Source organism: Chiloscyllium punctatum, chromosome 6 (assembly GCF_047496795.1).
Source record: "Chiloscyllium punctatum isolate Juve2018m chromosome 6, sChiPun1.3, whole genome shotgun sequence".
Lineage (NCBI taxonomy): Eukaryota > Metazoa > Chordata > Chondrichthyes > Orectolobiformes > Hemiscylliidae > Chiloscyllium > Chiloscyllium punctatum.
The window spans coordinates 40,274,849-40,293,774 of NC_092744.1; the positions used below are offsets into that span (position 1 = coordinate 40,274,849).

An 18,926-nucleotide genomic window follows, 5' to 3' on the forward strand; every position below is an offset into this window, starting at 1 on the left:
CATAAAGGTTGGTGGAGTGGTAGATAAGGTGGAGGGCAGTTGTCAGTTGCAAAGGGACATTGACAGGATGTAGAACTGGCTAAGAAGTGGCAGATGGAGTTCAACCTGGGAAAGTGTGAAGTGATTCATTTTGGAAGGTCAAATTTGAATGCAGATTACAGGGTTAAAGACAAATCTTGGTAGTGCGGAGGAACAGGAATCTTGGGGTCCATGTCCATAGATCCCTCAAAGTTGCCATCCAAGTTGATAGGGTTGTTAAGAAGGCGTATGGTGCGTTGGCTTTCATTAGCAGGGGGATTGATGTTAAAAGCCATGAGGTTATGCTGCAGCTCTATGAAGCCCTGATTAGACCACATTTGGAATATTGTGTTCAGTTCTGGTCGCCTCGTTATAGGAAGAATGTGGAAACTTCAGAGGGTGTGGAGGAGATTTACCAGGATGCTGCCTGTACTGGAGGGTGTGTTTTATGAAGAAAGGTTGAGGGAGTTAGGGCTTTCTCAATGGAGTCAAGGAGAATGAGAGGTATTTGATCAAGGTGTACAGGATGATGAAAGGCATAGATAGAGTGGATAGCCAGCGATGTTTTTCAAGGGTGGAAATGGCTATCGCGAGGGGCAAAATTTTAAGGTGATTGAAGGGAGGTTCAGGGGAGATGTCAGAGGTAGGCTCTTTCCACAGAGTGTGATGGGTGCGTGGAATGTACTGCCAGCAGTGGTAGTGAAATCGGATATATTAGGAACATTTAAGTGACTCCCTGATAAGTGACGTGGATAATAGTAAAATAGAGTATGTAAGTTAGTTTGATCATAGAGTAGGATAAAAGGTTGGCACAACATCGGGGACCAAAGGGCCTGCATTGTGCTGTACTGTTGTATGTTCTAAGGAAGGATTACACCTGAAACGTTGATTTCTCCACCTCCTGATGCTGCTTGGCTCGTTGTGTTCTTCCAGCCTCTTGCTTGTCTACCTTGGAATCCAGCATCTGCAGTATTTTTGTTTTTAACGTATGTTCTATTTCGGCTGCAAGTGTGATACCTTTAAATCTAACCATTTGTTTCTGAAAGCATCTTTATTTTAAAGAAAAAGCACAAGCTTATGGTTACTCAGTGATTTACAGTCTCCGATCTCAAAGCACTTCACATTGGATTGTTTTGCTTTATAGCTTAAATATTACATGACCAAATGGAGCAACTTTTTCAACTTAGCCCCTTTGAAAATAAATGTTATTTGAGCTGATTAGTTCTATAAAGTTTGAAAAGCAACAACCTTTTTTTGGTATCTGTATAGTAGAGCAAGTATCTGGGTTATGCAAAAGGATTAGCAAATATTGCTTTTGAGTTGCAGATGTTAACACAGGAAGCGTTGTGCCTGAAAAATGTGTTGCATGATAAAATAAAATCACAAATTGAAGTATAGGATGTATTTTGTTAAACATGATACATTTTCTAACATTTTGCTTCAAGCTATAGTCCAGTTGGAAAATCAATTAAGCGGACATGTGCAGCATGAATGTGTACAGTAATTGTGAATCATTGTTTAGATGGCCTGTTATGAAAACCTTTGTTCATAAGTATGCATGCCACGTGGCAGACTGGATACATGAAATTTTAGATGCACAAATAGGATAATGAAAATTGAATGGCACACTTCCACTTTCGTGGATGTGCCTTGTGTGCCTCATTAGTTTTATTAGCTGCACTTAGAAATGCTGACCTGTAGCATTTCAGAATCAAGTTGGAAAATGCAATTATTTTAAGCTCTTTTGATGGCTTGTTAAGCCACTCAGGTTAAGATTGGTGTGTTTACATTTCAAATACTTTACCTCAAAAAGGTTTTCTAAAGTAAAGTAACCGAGCTGCAGTTACCAATCATAAAAAAATGCCATTCCATGCACAAGTATGCATTTCATCTAAGTGGTTTATGATGCCAAGATTAGATGCTTTGTAAACATCATTACTCATACAGTGTAATTTAGTGTTGCATGATTTTATTCAGTCAAAATTTTAAGTTTGTTTCTTAAATTAAATAATTAGTTCCCTGGTGGATTGTTCCAACAACAATGACAGGTAATCCTTACAGGATTTCCTAATGAAGGGCTTATACCCGAAATGTCAATTCTCCTGCTCCTCAGATGCTGCCTGACCTGTGCTTTTCCGGTACTACACTCTCGACTCTGATCTCCAGCATCTGCAGTCCTCACTTTCTCCTAATCCTTACAGACTAGGAGTAGTTAGTGGGTTGTGTTTTTTTTTATTTGATCTATTGAGTGATCTAATTATAACTAAACTGGTAGCTGGGAGTGATAAGCCTGGAAACCCCACATTAGCAAAGGGAAAAATTACTGGCGGTTCCTATTTTTGATTATTATCCAATGACTAAGCCCCCACCTTACCATCAACACCCTTGTGGAGGAGTTTGAGTGAGGACACATTGTAGGGGTTTGTACTTTCTTCAGCATATTTCATGTAAGCAGTGGTCACTTGGGCAAGATATATAAAGACTGATTGGTGTCTGTGGAATTGTTTGTTGGATAGGAATACTGGAGGAAACCATTCGTCAAAGCAACGTATTGGGATGTCAGTTCAACATTTCTCTTGTCATGTGTTGTGTCAAGCACTGCAACAAGTTTCCATATTTTTTCCCTGTGTACAAAATTCTGTACAAATTAACAAGTCTTTGGAACTGTTTAGAAGCTGTCTAAGGTTAACAGTGTGAACCAGAAATGCTGCTGCCTATTTGTTTATAACTTCGCATTCTACTGAATGAGATTGGTTTGTTTTTTTTTACTTGATTTCAAAGATGGAGCATCTAGGTATAATTTTCTCTCTATTGTTTGTAGATTGCTGCTTCAAAAAGATTATGATTTCCTCAAAGACATTAATATCTGGCATCCCTTTGTCATCATTGGAATCTACTCTTCAACTTTATCAGCTGCGATGAGCAATCTGATTGGAGCTTCTAGAATTCTCTATGCGCTCGCGAAGGACGATATATTTGGCAAGTTATTTTCTTTCCTCGTTTATTGGAGCAATTAGATTATATTGCAGTTGCATGGAATTATAACACAGGAATTTGTTTCTCAGTAACTAGCTTGTAGAAGCCAAGTTCTTTTTTAAAAAAAATACCTTTTCAGAGGCTAGACATGTCTTGTGTTGCATTTTCTTCTAAATGTGCATGTGAAAAATGACAGGAGGGTGTCAATATGCTAAAAAAGACATGGCAGGGAGGTAAGAAATGTTGTTCATTGTGGAAAGAGTAGGTAGTCCATTTAGAAATTAATAAGGGAAGTATTGTGCATTAAATATTTATGAATTTTAACCATATTGTAGGAAGAAAATGTGGGTTTATTTATAAAGATGGTATGAAGGACAAAGGATTACACTAATGAAGAGACACATCAGAAAGATGGGCAATCTTGGGGTAAAAAAAATGTTGAGTCCAAACAGCAATTTGATGATCTTTGGAAATAGTTGAATAGAAATTAATTATTTCCTCTAGTCAACAAGACAAATGACAAATGTAGCAAATGACAAATTTTAAAATAATCACCAAATTAAAAAGCAAGTTTGAAAAAAAAAATCTTCAGTGATTTGAGTTTGAAATTCTTTGCCACAACCCATTGTTAAAGCAATACCCATCAATGATTTTAAGAGGAATTTAGATTGTTGTTTAATAAAGGTGAATATTGAGAATATGCCAATTTAGCAAGAAAGTTGGATTAGACTAGGTGACATTTCTGGAGAAATGCAGTAGCACGGCGCAGACCAGTTTGTAATGTAATTTGGCATTTAAAATAGAAGAGGACAAAATTAATGCTGTTAAAACAGATTTGAAAAATGAATGATTTGAGCTACAAATGAGTGTGAAAAGATTCGCTGGCCGAAGACTTGAGCAAGACTCAATACAGTTAGTTGTGTTGGGAAGAGGCAGAGAGGAAGGGATGACATTTAATCCTTTAAAGTGGGTACATTAGAGTAAGGTTCAACACCATTTAAAAGTAGATGTGTGACAGGCAGTCAATCCACTCTTGGGAGTGGATAATTATCTCGCCAGACAGATAACATTGGACTAGATCTGCTTTATTCTCCAGTCTTGTTTTGCAGACCTGCAATTCCAGAAGAAAGGTAGGGAGGTAAAAAGTCAAGTTATATCACTGTTTATAGGTCAAGAGTAGCAGATCTACTTTTCTGCTGGACCATGTCCTCCACCTTGGATTTGGTGTTGGTGATCAACACACATACGTGTTTCCAGTAGCAGTTATAATTTCCTAACCTACCTCTTGGTATGTTCTGGAGTCCTCTAAACCTGACTTCTGGGTGGGAAACCTGCCATAGAGAGACATTTTCACTGGAGTTGACATGGAAGGGAACCCAGTCTTCCTTTGTGAAATTCTGCGCTCGGTGCTTACTCAGTCATCCATCTGAGGCTCACGTGAAAGCATCTGCAATACTAAAGGGGCAAAATAGTTTTCTTAAATTGTCCCCTCTTTCCACTACCTTTTTCTGACTTTATTTGCTTTGAAATGATTTTGCCAGGCATCCTCCTGTCATTCTTGTAGGAACATATACAGTGAGACACTTGATCACTTGGTGAGAGGGCAATCATACCCAAGATGAATGTTTTCTTGACCCAGTATTCCTAATTTGTGCTTTTGAATCGGAATACAATGCTTTCCCCAATCCTTTCCTTAAGAAGGGACCTGTGCAAAGGTGCAGTAGTGTATGTAGCAACATGAGAACATTAATGCCAATCAGTCTACAAATGTGCAGAGCAATGGCAGATGGAATTTAATCCTGATAGGTGTGAGGTGATGTGTTTTAAGTCTAATAAGGTAAAGATTTACACAATGAATGGTAGGTCTCTAGGGCGTATTGAGGAATGAAGAGGCCTTGGTGTACAAGTCCATAAATCCCTAAAGGTTTTAACACCAATCGATAGGTTGGTGAAGAAGACACATTGGATGCTTGCCTTCGTTAGCCGGGGCGTAGAATAGAAAAGTGGGAAGTTTTGGTGTAACTTTAAGTGTTGCTTAAGCCAGTGTGCAGCTCTGGTTGCCAAACAGCAGAAGAATGTGATGTACTGGAGAAGGTGCAGATGAGATTCACCAGGATGCTGTGTTGGATGGAAAGCTTTGAATAGGAGGAGAAATTGGATAGGCTGAATTTATTTTTCATCGAGCAGAGGTGGGGCGGGGGGGGGTGCGGTTTCTGATTGACGTAAGCAAAATTGAGAGGCATTGTCAGGGTAGAATGTGAGAATCCTTTCCCCATGGTAGAAGTGGCTGAGACCAGATGCATAAGTTTTTTGAGTAGTTTAGAAGGGATCTAAGGAAATATTTCTTCACTTAGAGGCTGGTGGAAATATGAAACACACTGCCTGAGAGGATGGTGGAAGCAGGTATTCTCAATGGTTTAAGAAACATCTGGACAAGCACTTAAATGCCAGGGCATAGTAGGCTATGGATCAAGTGCAGGTAAGTAAGATTGGTAAACTTTGGGGTTTCCGCAGAAGAGTCACCGTTTTCTTTTCTCCTGTTGGGTCAAGGATTATCTTGTTCGTGTAACAACAACACCAATGTGCCGAGCAAAACATTTCATGACACAGTGAACAAATAGTTGGACAAAGCCAGCCTTGCCATATGGTTTTTGTAATCTAGGAGAAAGTGAGGACTGCTTCTCCAATGGGGTTGGAGTGGAGGGCTGCACATTGCGAGGGTGAGAGGTTGGAGTGGGTGAGGGAAGTGGACAGGTTGAGCTGTCAATATCCTGGTAGTAGTTGGAAATAAGAGATCAAGGGCACGTAACAGGCCATCAGTTTATTTCTGTTGAAGGGTTTACACCCAGAACATCAATTCTCCTGCTCCCTGGATGCTGCCTGACCAGCTATGCTTTTCCAGCGCCACACTCTTTTTGGTTTTTGTAACCACCCCTGCTTATTGGCTTGTCTGCATAATTATTTGTGATCCTGGAAATTTTCACATTCCTTTTCCTCCTTGGAATTATTTTAACTCTGTTTGAACAGTTGCAGTCATTTGTTTCAGTCAGACTTTGATTGTAATTACTTTGCCAACTTACAGAGACCGTATCCAGTGTTAGAAAAATAACATCTGCATCTTCATTATCCTGTTCATGTGAAATTGTTCACTGGTCATTAATTTTGTTTTCAACAACAAATGCATTTCGACAGATTGAAAAGCATTTCTAAACTGTCTCTGACTTTTTGTGGTGTTTGAAATGAATATGGTCAGCTCTGGATTGTGTCCAAAACACACAGGAGGAGGAGGCAATAATGACAGTTCAATCATCTTCATTATTATATGCAAAATATATGCTAAGAATGGTGGTAAATTGGATCAAACATAAAACCTTTTACAGGACACACAGGTATTTTAAAAGTTTAAATCATTTAGAGTAGTGCAAAGAATGAACATTTCAGAAAGAAGTGCCAACAAAGAGTATAGGTTTTTTGTTGACTTGCATTAAATATAGGTTTCATTTTGGACATTACGTGTACGTTATTACTTTCTTCAGCATCTGGAGTGAGATTCTAAACCAGCTGTGATTACTTTTGGTTCTAATTCCAGTCATTAACAGTGATTATTTGCACTGTAACCTTATTTCTGAATGCTGTTTGTTAGCTTTTAGCTTCACATTGACTGTTTCCTCTTGCAGTTAGTGGTTTAATTACTGATAACAAATAACTATGAGGCTTTCAAAAATGCTTTTAACATTTGCAGTAAAATTTATAAATTGGAGGGCAAAAAAATATTGTGAAAATGACTTCGCCAAATTAATCCAGTAAAAGCTATTTCTGAAATAATTTTTGTGAAATTTTGACTCACTTTAATTTAACCCATTTTTAACCCAATGTATTTTCAAAACCTGCATTAATTGAACTGAATGGAATCGTGAAAAGTCATAGCTGTTCAGCGTTTCTCTGGATGAACAGAGACCATCTTTAGTCTAGGTTATGGCTGTTTTATAAATATGTAAAAGAAATATCTGTATTCATCACAGTATAATCTGAACGCCTCGGCTGAACTGGGCCTTGACATACATTATTTTTGTTTGTATGCAGATATTGATATATTTTTCTGCAACTCTTATTGTAGTGGCGGTTTTAACTCTTTCTTTCACAGTACTGAAAATAAAAATGCCATTTGAATTATTAGACTAACAATCCATGATGTGATTATAGCATCCTAGTCTCTACGACCACTTTAATATTGTGTATTTAATACTTGCAGTTACAAATAAAACTGCAAGTATGGAATCAGCTCCACTTGTTCATCTTGAGGATGTGGTGAACCATTTAGTGGGATCCTCTATCAGCTGCTTTGTTGTTTATTCTTTAAAATTCTTTGTTTAAACATTGAGCCATAAAGACATTTAAGTGAGTGAAGCATTGATGGTCCTAATCTGATTAACCCATTGACTGGATTTTTTAAAAACATTCATTCATTTAGGAAAGCTTCTCATGCCTGCAAAGAAAACTTCTCGTGGTGGAAACCCTTGGGCTGCTGTGTTAATTTCATGGGTGTCAGTACAGGTACATTTACTTGTTTGTTTCCAAGTCATGACTCTGATCTAACCAAAGTATATTGACAATTTACTGTTCTGTTATTCTTAAGAAAGTATATGTAATAATTCCAAAAGCTGTGCTGCCAATTGTTGTTTTAGCATTACATAATCAGAAATAAATTTGTATTTCGCTATCATTGAGCAGTTTTTGATTTTAAAAAATGCAAGTGTAATTTTCATCTAGTTGTTTTACCTTCAGGGCCACCTAAAACATAGGATCAAGCACCTTTTATGAAATCTAATGGAAAAAAACTGTAAAGCTTGTCAGACTAGTGTTACCTCACTCTTAAAACATTATTTGTGTAGCCATTTGTAGCATTTGAACACAAATGAACTAATCTGAAATCTTGTTATTATAATGTGCACCTTTTTTACTGAGTGCTAACATTTAAAAGCATTTAAAAACCTAGACAGGAGCAGGAATAGGCCATTCAGCCTTTCGAGCCTGCTCTATCAATTAATATAATTGTGACACCTCATGGAGCTAATACTCCATTCCTGCTTTCTCCTCATACCTTTTGATCCCTCTCGTCCTAAAAACTACATCCATCGCTCTCTTGAAAACATTCAATGCTTTGGCCTCAACTGTTTTCTGTGATAGGGTTCCTCAGCTCACCACTATCTGGGTGAAGACATTTGTCCTCATCTCATTCCTAAATGGCCTGTGCTGAATCCTTAGACTGTGACCCCTGAGCCTGTACTCCCCAGTGAGCAGGAACATCCTTCCTGTGTTTACCCTGCCTAGCCCTCTTAGAGTTTTCAAGGTTTTTGTGAGATAGTCCATCCCCTAACTCTCCTATCTATTCTTCTAAACTTCAGTGAGTATCATCATAGCTGATCCAGTCAATCTTCATACAGGTAGTCTTGCGATCCCAGGATTTATTGGTGATCCCTAATTGCTGTAGTGAAGGATGCAGTGCATCACCACTTGATTGTTTGCTTATTACAGGGTAAACAGCATTCCTTCCTTCTGTTTGCAATGTGACTGCTGATACACCTTTAAACCTCAACTCACACCAACTTCCCCATCCACTACCACTCAACAGGGAAGCAAGGGTCCTCTATTCTGCAATCTGATGTTTTGAGATCAAGACATAGCAGTGTAGGAACTAAGTGTGCATTGAAAAGCATCAGGGAGGGCATCTGTTTCATCCTTCCAACTTAGTTAGTATCATATCATGAAGAGTTAAACAAATCAACTCGATCAGTATTGTTATAGAATTGTTACAGTGCCCAGGAGACCATTGACCATGTCATGTAAGCGCTGTTCATGCTATGCCATAAGTCAAAAGTAGATACTTTCTGATCCCCTGTTCAGAAATGTGATGTTATACCTCCGGATCGGGTAAGATCCGAACCCATGTCTCCTAGCCCAGAGATAGTGACACTACCACTGCACCACAAGAACCACTAAAAATAGAATTTGTATGCTTTCTCAGTTCAAAGTTGCTTGTCTTTTCCTAATAAATAATTTGATAAGTAAATGAAATAAATAGTTGAGATCAATTTTGTGAGCAAGTAAAGATTATAGTACTTAATGTTGATGGAAGTTTAATATTCTCAGAAATCAATAGAACACATGGTGAAGTTGGATCGCAGAGGGTTTATGAAGTAATTAGCTATCAGAGTTGTGTTGGGTCAGTGATCTAAATGACACGGCTCCTGTGGTGAAAGGCAAATCACATCTATTGAATGATTAAAATACACTCATTTTAGTTCTGACGGCAACAATAATTATCAAAGTGAGCAAGTTAACGTTAATAACATTGCAGGTCATTACTGATTCAAACTTTACATTTTATTGAAGGTTAATTGTGTTGACAGGATGAAGGCACAGATTGTAAACCAGCATACATGATAGTAAAAACAGTAACATTAGCTTTAATGCACTTTTTCTTTTTCATGAATCTTAATGAGCATTCTAGTAGATTCATTAGAACAATGCCAAGGAGTGTAAACAATAGTTACGATATAGGAATTTTGATATGATGGATCTTTCCACTAGAGCAAAGGAAATGGCCATATTATTAAAAATCTTTAATAGGTTAAATAGGGAAAGAATAGTTCATCTAGTATTTGGTAATTTGGACTCATCTTTTTAAAATTATCACAGAGCATAAAATTGAGAGAAGTCTAATTAGATTATTGTGGAGCTTGAGATTCATAGTCAGAATGATTGGAGCAGAGATCATGGCTGTTATACAGGAAATATGGATAAATATGTGAAACAAACTTAGCCAGTGAGAGAGAACAGTTCAATGGGATTAATGTTGGACTACTTTAGCAATAAACCAGCACAGACACGCGGACTTGATTGGCCTCTTGCTGCGGTACAAAATTCTTGTGATTTAATCATTCTAGGATTAAAGTTTGATTGTCTGAATGTTTGACCGGACATTTCCAGAGATGGTTATTCACTAATTGTGGATGTTCAAAACCAAACATTGATGAGATTTTTGGACAGGAAGTGGATGAAGAATTATGGGATGATGAGGAAGGTATAGGTGAGGTAGACGATCCACCATTATCTTATTGATTGCCAAAGCAAACTTCAAAGGGCTGAATGGCCTACTGTTACTCCTTTATATTTTTAAACAAGTTAAGCAATGTAGTTTAATAACAGTTCCGCTACTCGAATCACAATACTTGAGGTAAGGTTTGGCTGTATTCAGTAATCCTTTTCTTGGCTAAATCTATACACGTTGCAAAGACTAATATTTGAGAGGTGGACATAATTGCAACTACAACCTGTCTCAAGTGACTTTAGATTTCCTCCTTGAAAATAAAGCCCCAGGTCTACCTTTCAATTTCTCCATTTCTCTCATTATTCATTTATTAATTCTCAAACTAGAGGATACCATAGTAAAATTGAATTACCTACCTCTCTATTTTCAGACTAATGCATGCACATAATTTCTTGAGGTTCATTGTTATACTTATGGAGCACAATGTTATTTGTGGTCCTTCAGAATCTAGATGTAAATGTATTTCCGCAACACAAATGTGTCAAAGGTTTTAAAATCAGAGGGTATAGTAATTTTGCTATGTATTTCAGCATAAATTGTGCACTTGGAAGATTGAAATATTCTCTTGCTTAAATGGTCGAACAAAAAGCACTATAAGGAATTGCTCTTTGCAGCAGTGAATTGACAATCATTTTCAGAACCTAATAAGTTGTTTTAAGTCACCTGAGATTTGAAAGCCTCATGTCACTCATTTGTTCCTGTGTCTGCTAAGAAATGCATTGAATGATAAATGTGGAAGCCGACATGCAGGAAAAATTATATGGTCTGGCCAAGTACAGATAACCATTTCAAATGTTACCGCGGGGGTCTGGTGTAATTTCATTATGTTAGGCTAATGATTAATGTGTCTGGTAATATTAATTTGTCTCTATTTTGACATCTCCATGCTGTCCTCCAGATTTAACTACATCATGGCTGGACAATTGTTTTCTTTCTTGAAAATAACTTAGCGGCTCAAACTGCAATGGTTATTTGTAGACCTTTTAAAGTATGTGACTGGAGCTGTCTTGGATAGTTGCCCATTATTACAGTCAAATAGATAATTATTTTATTTTAGCATCTAGGCCACCCACAGACCATAGTTCATATGAAATTTAATTCAGATGCTTTTGTTTTTGCTTGTTCTTTAAAGCTTGAAAAGATCATGAATGCTCAAGGGGTCAATATAACCTTTTCAGGAAATTGTCTTTCTCTTAATGTAAACTGCATTTCAGGTTAAAAATCATTAATTTGATTTTTTTCTCATTAGAGACATAATTGTCCTGTTTGTGATCATTTGCTTTTGTCAGTATAATAATAAGAGCAAAAGTTACAGATGCTGTAACTAAACTAAAACATGCTGTAGAGACTCTACATTTGTGGAAAGAGAAACAGAGTTGATGTTTCAAGTCCAATCTGACCCTTCTTTGGAACTGGAGAGGTGGAAACGTGATGTCTTGTCGTGAGATTAAATCCCAAACATGCCATGGAACAAAAGGCAAAGTGAGTGGCAGAGAAACAAAACACTGATCTAAAGTGAGTTTTAATAGTCGAATAAAGATCAGCCCTGTCTAGAAAATTAAAGCCCAAGAATGACCACTACCATCTTGAAGGATGGAAGGAATGGAAACATGAGAGCATCACCATCTTCAAGTTCCCCTCCATGCCATTCACTATCCTGATTTGGAAAGTTAATGCCATTCTGGATCTGTCTATATTCGTCCTCATCCTCGGGCACCTTTACATGATCTTGGTGTACTAGGCACTTGTGGAGGATGAACACTGATGTACATTGGATCTCAGTTCCTGTGCTTTGACATCAGTTATTAATGAGAAATCCAAACACCACCATCCCCTTGAGGCTTGTTGCCATTCCACATGCATTTTTCCAGTAATGGATAAAAATGTTAAAGGTAAAAGCACCCATCATTAAAAAAAATTGGTCACAAACAGCCAGTTCCGCTGTCGCATGTTTCTTCAAAGCAAATTGTTTTTAATGCGATTTAAGAATCTTGAACGTTATTTGTAGAACGTGAACTTTCCTTACCATATTGGGATAATGCAACTCCAGGCCCATTCGTTTAAATGGCGTGGCTATTGCATGATTTTCTTAACACGAGATTGCACGAGAACTGAACTAATGCACTATATCAGAACCTAGTGTAATTTCACTAAAAGTTATTCTTAGAATTGAGATACCAGGAGGAAAGTTAGGTAGGGATTGGAAGACTTTAGAACTGTAGCTGAAACAATCCAAATAAATCGCATTATTTGGAAGGTAGGTTTCTGGAGGCGTAAGAGCATGATAATATTCTCCGTTCCCATATTCAGATTTTAGTCTTTCTACAAATAAAAGTCCAGTAAAGATTTTAATTTATGTTGTATTGGGTTTTTTTTAAACTCAAACTTGTAGCACTTCCTGGATTTTTAAAAAATGAAAATCTTCACCTACTGAGCCAAAAACTAGAACAGTTTTGAATTGAATCTGTTGAAGTTGTAACTGAATATGATTGAATGCATTAGAGAATCCATACAAGATTAAGCTCACATTTGTCAATGGTTCTGTGAGCCTAGAAAGCTATTCTATCCGGATCTTTACTGAGTCATGGTTTTAATAAATCAAAGCTTCTATAGATTAATAATTCAGTGTGGTTACATCTAAAATCGCTTTTGATACAAGTCTTTAAGCTCTGTGATAAGTGTATCTTTCCTTAATAATTTGTACTGAAAATGCCAGATGTATTCCTCGAGGTGGTGAGTTGGATACCTTTTCCATGCAAGGTGTACTTAATGGCTGCCATTTTTCTGCATAAAAATCTACTTGCAGCAGAGGTTATGACCACACGACGACAAAAGCCAGCAGTATACTCAGCGCAATAGAATTTATCCTAACATCCCCCTTTTGTTATTTAAAAATAGACATGCATTACCATATACAGTTGCAAGTTACTCATAAACATAGTTAAAAGCATATTATCTTCCATCAACAAAAGTGTTAACTCTGCACATACATTGGACACACAGACTTTAAATCATGCTGGTCTCTGAATAGTACTTGTGTGTTGTTGGGTTTTCCCCTGGTATTTGTTAGTTTGTAGACTTATTTGATGAGATTCCCCATAGTGTGGAGACAGACTATTTGGCCCAACAAGTCCACACTACCCTCTGAAGAGTAACTCACCCAGACCCATTTCCCTCTGACTAAAATGGACAATTTAGTATGACCAATTTACCTGACCTGCACATCTTTGGACTGTGGGAGGAAACCAGAGCAAACCCATGCAGACACTAGGAGAATGTGCAAACTTCACACAGATGGTCGCCTGAGACTGGAATCGAACCTGGATCACTGGTGCTGTGAGGCAGCAGTGCTAACCACTGAGCTACCGTGCTGCCCTACTGTTGTTTATTCTCCAGTGACTGTTTTTCAGTGGACAATAGTATTCCATGTTAACTGTTATAATTGATCGATTTATTTCTGGAGAACAGGGGACCTCTGGACTTAATTACAACCACTGAGATCCTGCATTTTAATCTACTGCCTAGCTCCCTAAATTCTTGATGCAAGACCTTATTCCTCACTCTGCCCATATCATTGATACCAACATGTACGATCACTTCTGAGTCATCATCCTCTCCTTTCTGGATGCCCTGCAGCCATGCAGTGACATCTGTGATCCTGGCCCCAGGAAGGCAACACACCATCCTGGAGTCACTACTTCACCATAGAAATACCTGTCTGAATCCCCCAGCACTATTGCTCTTCCTCCTCCTCCTTATTAGCTATTGATCTCGTATCAGCTGATTCGGCAGTTCTCCTCCATCTTGAATAGCACTTCATACCCTGGCTGAAAGACCCAATGTTCAGTGCAGCCCCACTGCCTGAGCTGGTCAAATCCTAAAGGATATAGCTGCTAGACCGGCCCTTTGGCAGGTGGTGAGGAAACCAGCAAGGGATATATACTTGGCCTTGTCTTGCCCAATCTATCCATATCAGATGAGTCCAGAGTCACAGCTGTGGTCTGGTGATAAAGATTTAAATTCCATCTTGGTAGCTTCTAGAATCTCTGTCCCAGCACTGAATCTAAAATTGGTCTGGAATGTTCTTAAGGGAAAGAAATCCATAAATATCCCCATTCTCACTGATGGGGAAACCGAGCACATTATCAATGCAGAAGATGTTTTCACACTTGTTAGCTTGAAGTGCCAAAGGGATGATCAACCTCTGCCTTCTCCTCCGGTCCCCTGCTCCTCACATGCCAGAATTCAAGCATTTCACCTGATATCAAGAAATGATTGAAGGGACACAACACTTCAAAGGCTGTGGTCCCTAATAACATTCCATAATAATACAGAAGTGTGCTCCAGAACTAGCTGTGCCCTTAGACAAGTGTTCCAGTGCAAGTATGTCAGTGACCTCAACTTGACAATGTGGAAATTTGTCCATGTATCCTGTGCAGAAAAAGCAGAAGAAATCCAACCCAGGCAATACTTAGTCCACTGGTGGCCTCGTGACCATCACTAAAGTGATAGAAGGTGATATTTACAGCAGTATCAAGCAGCACTTACTCAATAATAATGTGCACACCAACACTCTGTTCTGCTTATGCCAATCAGCTCTTGATCTCATTAGAACTTTGGTCCAAACATGGACAAATGAGCTGAAATCCAGATAGGTGAGGATCAACTGTCCTTTGGCATCAAGATAGCATTATCACTTCATGTGTGGCACCAAGGATTCTGAGCAAACCTGGAGTCCTGGGAATCAGGAGTACACACACCTCTGATTAGAGTCATGCTGGCACAAATGAAGAAGACCGTAGTTTTTAGAGGTCTTTCATCTCAATCCCAAGATATCACTGCAGGAGCTCCTCAGAGTTGCAGCCATCTTCAACTGTTTCATCAATGATTTTCTGTCTTTCATGTAAAATCAGAAGTTAAGGTGTTGCTAAGGATTGTACTGCACTCTGTACATTCATGATTCCTCAGACAAAGATACAATCTGCATCCAAATGCAGCTTGACCTGGACAACATTCAGACTTGCGCTGATAAGTGACAAGTAACATTCATGCCACACACGCCAATTAATGACCATCCCCAGTCGAAGAGAATTTTAGCCATTTATCCCGTGACAATCAATGGCTTTGCCATCCCAGAGTATCCCACTATTTTTAAAAAAAATCTTGGATTTATTGTTGACCAGAAACTGAACTGGATTAGCCTTTTTAAGTACTGCAGCTACAAGAGCAAATTATAGGTTGATGATTAACTTGCATCCTGAATCCCTAAAGTCTGTCCATCGTTTAGGAGTCACAATTCAGGAGTGTGATAGAATACTCCCCAATTGTCTGTGCAGTTTCAGTAGTACTCGAGCAGCTCAACACCATGCAGAACAAAGGATTCTGTTTGACTGACATCTCGCCAAACACCTTCACCATTTATTTCCTCCATGACCAACGGGAGCAGTGCATACCATCTACAAAATGTACTGCAATAACTTGTCCAAGATCCTTCAAAAGCATAACCGCTACTATCCAGAATGACCAGGCTTCCATGTACACAGCAACACCACCACATGCAAGTTCTTCTTCAAACCCCACACCTTGCTGATTTGGAAATATATTACAGTTCCCCTATAGTCCCTGGGTTAAAGTTCTGGAACTTCATTCTGAATGGCATTATAATGAACTGTAGTGGGTCAAGAAGGTAGCTCACCACTGCCTTCTCAAGAGCAACTAATGATGGGCATTAAATCTGACTTGGCGAAAGTGAGGACTGCAGGTGCTGAAAACCAGAGTTTAGATTAAAGTGGTGCTGGAAAAGCACAGCCCTTCATTCCTGATGAAGGGCTTTGCCCGAAATGTCAATTTTCCTGCTCCTCGGATGCTGTCTGACCTGCTGTGCTTTTCTAGCACCACTCTAATCTAAATATTAAATCTGACTTAGCCAGCGACACAACATCTTGTGAATTAATTTTTTTTAAAAAACAAATTTGAGATTGTGTGCAGAAGGGAAACCCGTAAATCTTGTTTACTAACATTATTGAAGACCATGCACCAGTAAACAACAAACCTTGCTGGTGCATTTCAAGTGCATTTAACTCTTCCTTAAGTAGTCTGTTGCAATTGCAAGATTAGAAATGTTAAAATCACTCGAGTTTCTCCAATTTGAACATTATGGGGGAGGCAGGGCAGTGGGCTTTAAGATTACACAGCATTAATTTCACTAACCACTGTACTCAAAGGATCATCAAAGATCTGGAAGAATATTATCAATACGATTAGAAAAATATTGAATCAAATCAATAAAAAGAAGAAAAAAAGGAATAAAATCTCCATTTGTCAGACAGATGTCTAACTCCATAATATCTAGACAAGGTTCTCAGTTTGAAATTGAGTTTATGGAAGTGAAATCATATTCTATTCAATCATGGCATAACTTAAAATCATATTGAAGATAAATGGAAATCCTTTCAGATATAATTCACGCAAATCCCTTGGGGATACCTAACAGATACAGCAAGTACTGAGCATTTAACATTTTTGTGGGTAAGTTTGTGTTCAGGTGCTGAATAGAGTCATGGTCTTATTGAGAAATTCCCAAAGTTAAACTCATTATGGCTCCCTTTTTAAGCCAGCACTGAATGAAATGTGCTCTTTGTGTTATATTTTAAAAGGGAATCCAGTCATATTTGCAACAGATTTTTTTTTATGTTCTCAGTGCTGCAGCAGAGACCTAACTTGACAATTTTTCCTGCTCCAAACAAGTCAGCAAACTGCATAAGCTTTGAGTCTGATGCAGAACTAGTGCAAATTCACAATATGCTTTCAAATCTGCTTTAAGTAATAACTGAAACAACAATCTGAGATCTTTAAACAAGTTCCCTTATTTTTGTCTAAAATGTATCTTCAAAATAATCATGGGTCAAGTTGCAGTCATCCCATTATATGAAGTAGTTTAGGGAAAATTGGACACAGTTAGAATTACATGAAACACACTCCGTTTAACCAACCTACTGGTATGTCTAGATCAACATGCAGATTATTTGTGAATGAAAGCGCCCTAGGACAGAAAGGGCCATCTCCTGAATCTATCCTATTCAAGTAGTGTGGCTGTAAGTAAAGGTACTAAATGACAGATGTTGTTTGGAAAGAAAATTAGTCACCAAGTTTAATGGATCTCCTGTAATGACAAAAAAGTGGTCAACATGAACTGTTTATTTTTCTTGTGTTCCAACCTTTCCATAATCCTGAACTGCTGGGGCAATCTTTATAGATTGCTCTACTGAGACTAGCTAACAGGCAGAGATCATGGATTGGGTATGTGTAGCATAGTTATGAATTGGCTTTATAAAGTAGTCAACTGGAGCTACCAATACCGATCGAGAAGTTTTCTTTCGGTTCTTCCATAAAGTTGGTTAACTATGTAAAGTCCATCTTTTTTTTTAAAACATTGAGATCAAGCAAAGTATAGTTTGGTTTCTCGTTTGCATCATCTTAACAAGCCTGTACACTCTAACCTGTACTACTGATAAAAGTAGAGTTTGAAGCCTTTCTAATTCTGAAATGTTAAATTTGTGCAAATATTTTATTCAGCCATAAATGGAAAATTATTTGCAGTTTTAGTCACTGTTCGTGGGAATAATGAAAATCAAAGGGAAAAAAACACTCATGGTTTTAGAGTGTTACAGATACAAGAAGGTATTTAAAGGTTGAGGCTATTTTCACTTGACTTGGTAAGGTTAGGAAGTAACCTGATGGAAATTTTCAACATAACTGATTATCCCAAGTTGTTGGTTGTGATTGACTGCAGTAATCAGTGAGATGTTAAAAAGAGGCACCTATTTAAGATGATCAAAAATGGAATTGAATGGGAGGTTTGAAAAATATTTTTACATTGAGGATAGTTAAAAAGTGGAATTTTATGCTGCAAAAAATTGTTGATACAAACTTCATTAGGCATTTTAAAATGATCGGTAGGTGCTCGGCAAAGGGTATTAAAGAAGAAAGCAGAGTGTGGCATTAGATTGGTTTTCATGAGATAGAATGGAGAACTGTAGATTGATGAGCAAAATGGTTAGTTTCATGCTGTAAAACAATGATGGAAATATTGCTACTTATTGCTGAAGTTCATGCAATATCTTATTTATTGTCTCCCAAACACAGTTTTACCATTATATTTTAAAGTCACTTGTTTACATTGTTTATGAATGTAGCCTGAATACTAGCAGATCTTGGCATCCCATCTGTGTAAAATGATGTATTTGTATAATATACAATGACTTATAACACAGCTCCTTCACTCATGTTAGCACCTGATGCCCTCCAGCAAATGGTGTGTTATTAGGATTACAGCAACTGTTTATTTTATTATACCCTTGATCTACATTCAACTCCAAGGGGAAATCTTGACCTTTTTTTAAAGTAGCTTTGACAAGACCAGAAATGGGTTTTGTGTTATCAAAAGGCAAAAAAATTAGCAACTATTTTTCACTAATATTATTTGAATAGATGTTGTTTGCCATTTCAATAGACAATTGAGTGCATGCTTGTTAACTTTGGGGCATTAAAGTTATGTGTTCTTTTGTTTTTTCAGCTTGTGTTGTTCACTGGCAAATTGAATACTATTGCTGGGATAGTGACCATCTTTTTTCTCTTGGTCTATGCTGCTGTGGATCTAGCCTGTCTGGCATTGGAGTGGGCTTCTGCACCAAATTTCAGGTATGAGAGATTTCAGAAATTCAAATATTGCACTTTAACTGAATAAATATTGCCAAAATTCTGAACCACTCTAATTTCTGCGCCTGGAAGAAAAAAGTTACATTTTATGTATCTGGAGTTT

The 18,926-nt window shown here is 37.8% G+C and overlaps 1 protein-coding gene across 1 annotated transcript in view; it reads left to right on the forward strand.

Annotated features, from left to right (window-relative positions):
* Window positions 1–18,926, forward strand: part of LOC140478899 (solute carrier family 12 member 9) — a 116,994-nt gene that overhangs the window by 54,912 nt on the left and 43,156 nt on the right. Inside the window, exons 7-9 of the mRNA XM_072572514.1 lie at window positions 2,840–2,997; window positions 7,466–7,548; window positions 18,681–18,805. Of these exons, the coding sequence (XP_072428615.1) occupies window positions 2,840–2,997; window positions 7,466–7,548; window positions 18,681–18,805 (366 nt within the window). The remainder of the gene's footprint in view (window positions 1–2,839; window positions 2,998–7,465; window positions 7,549–18,680; window positions 18,806–18,926) is intronic.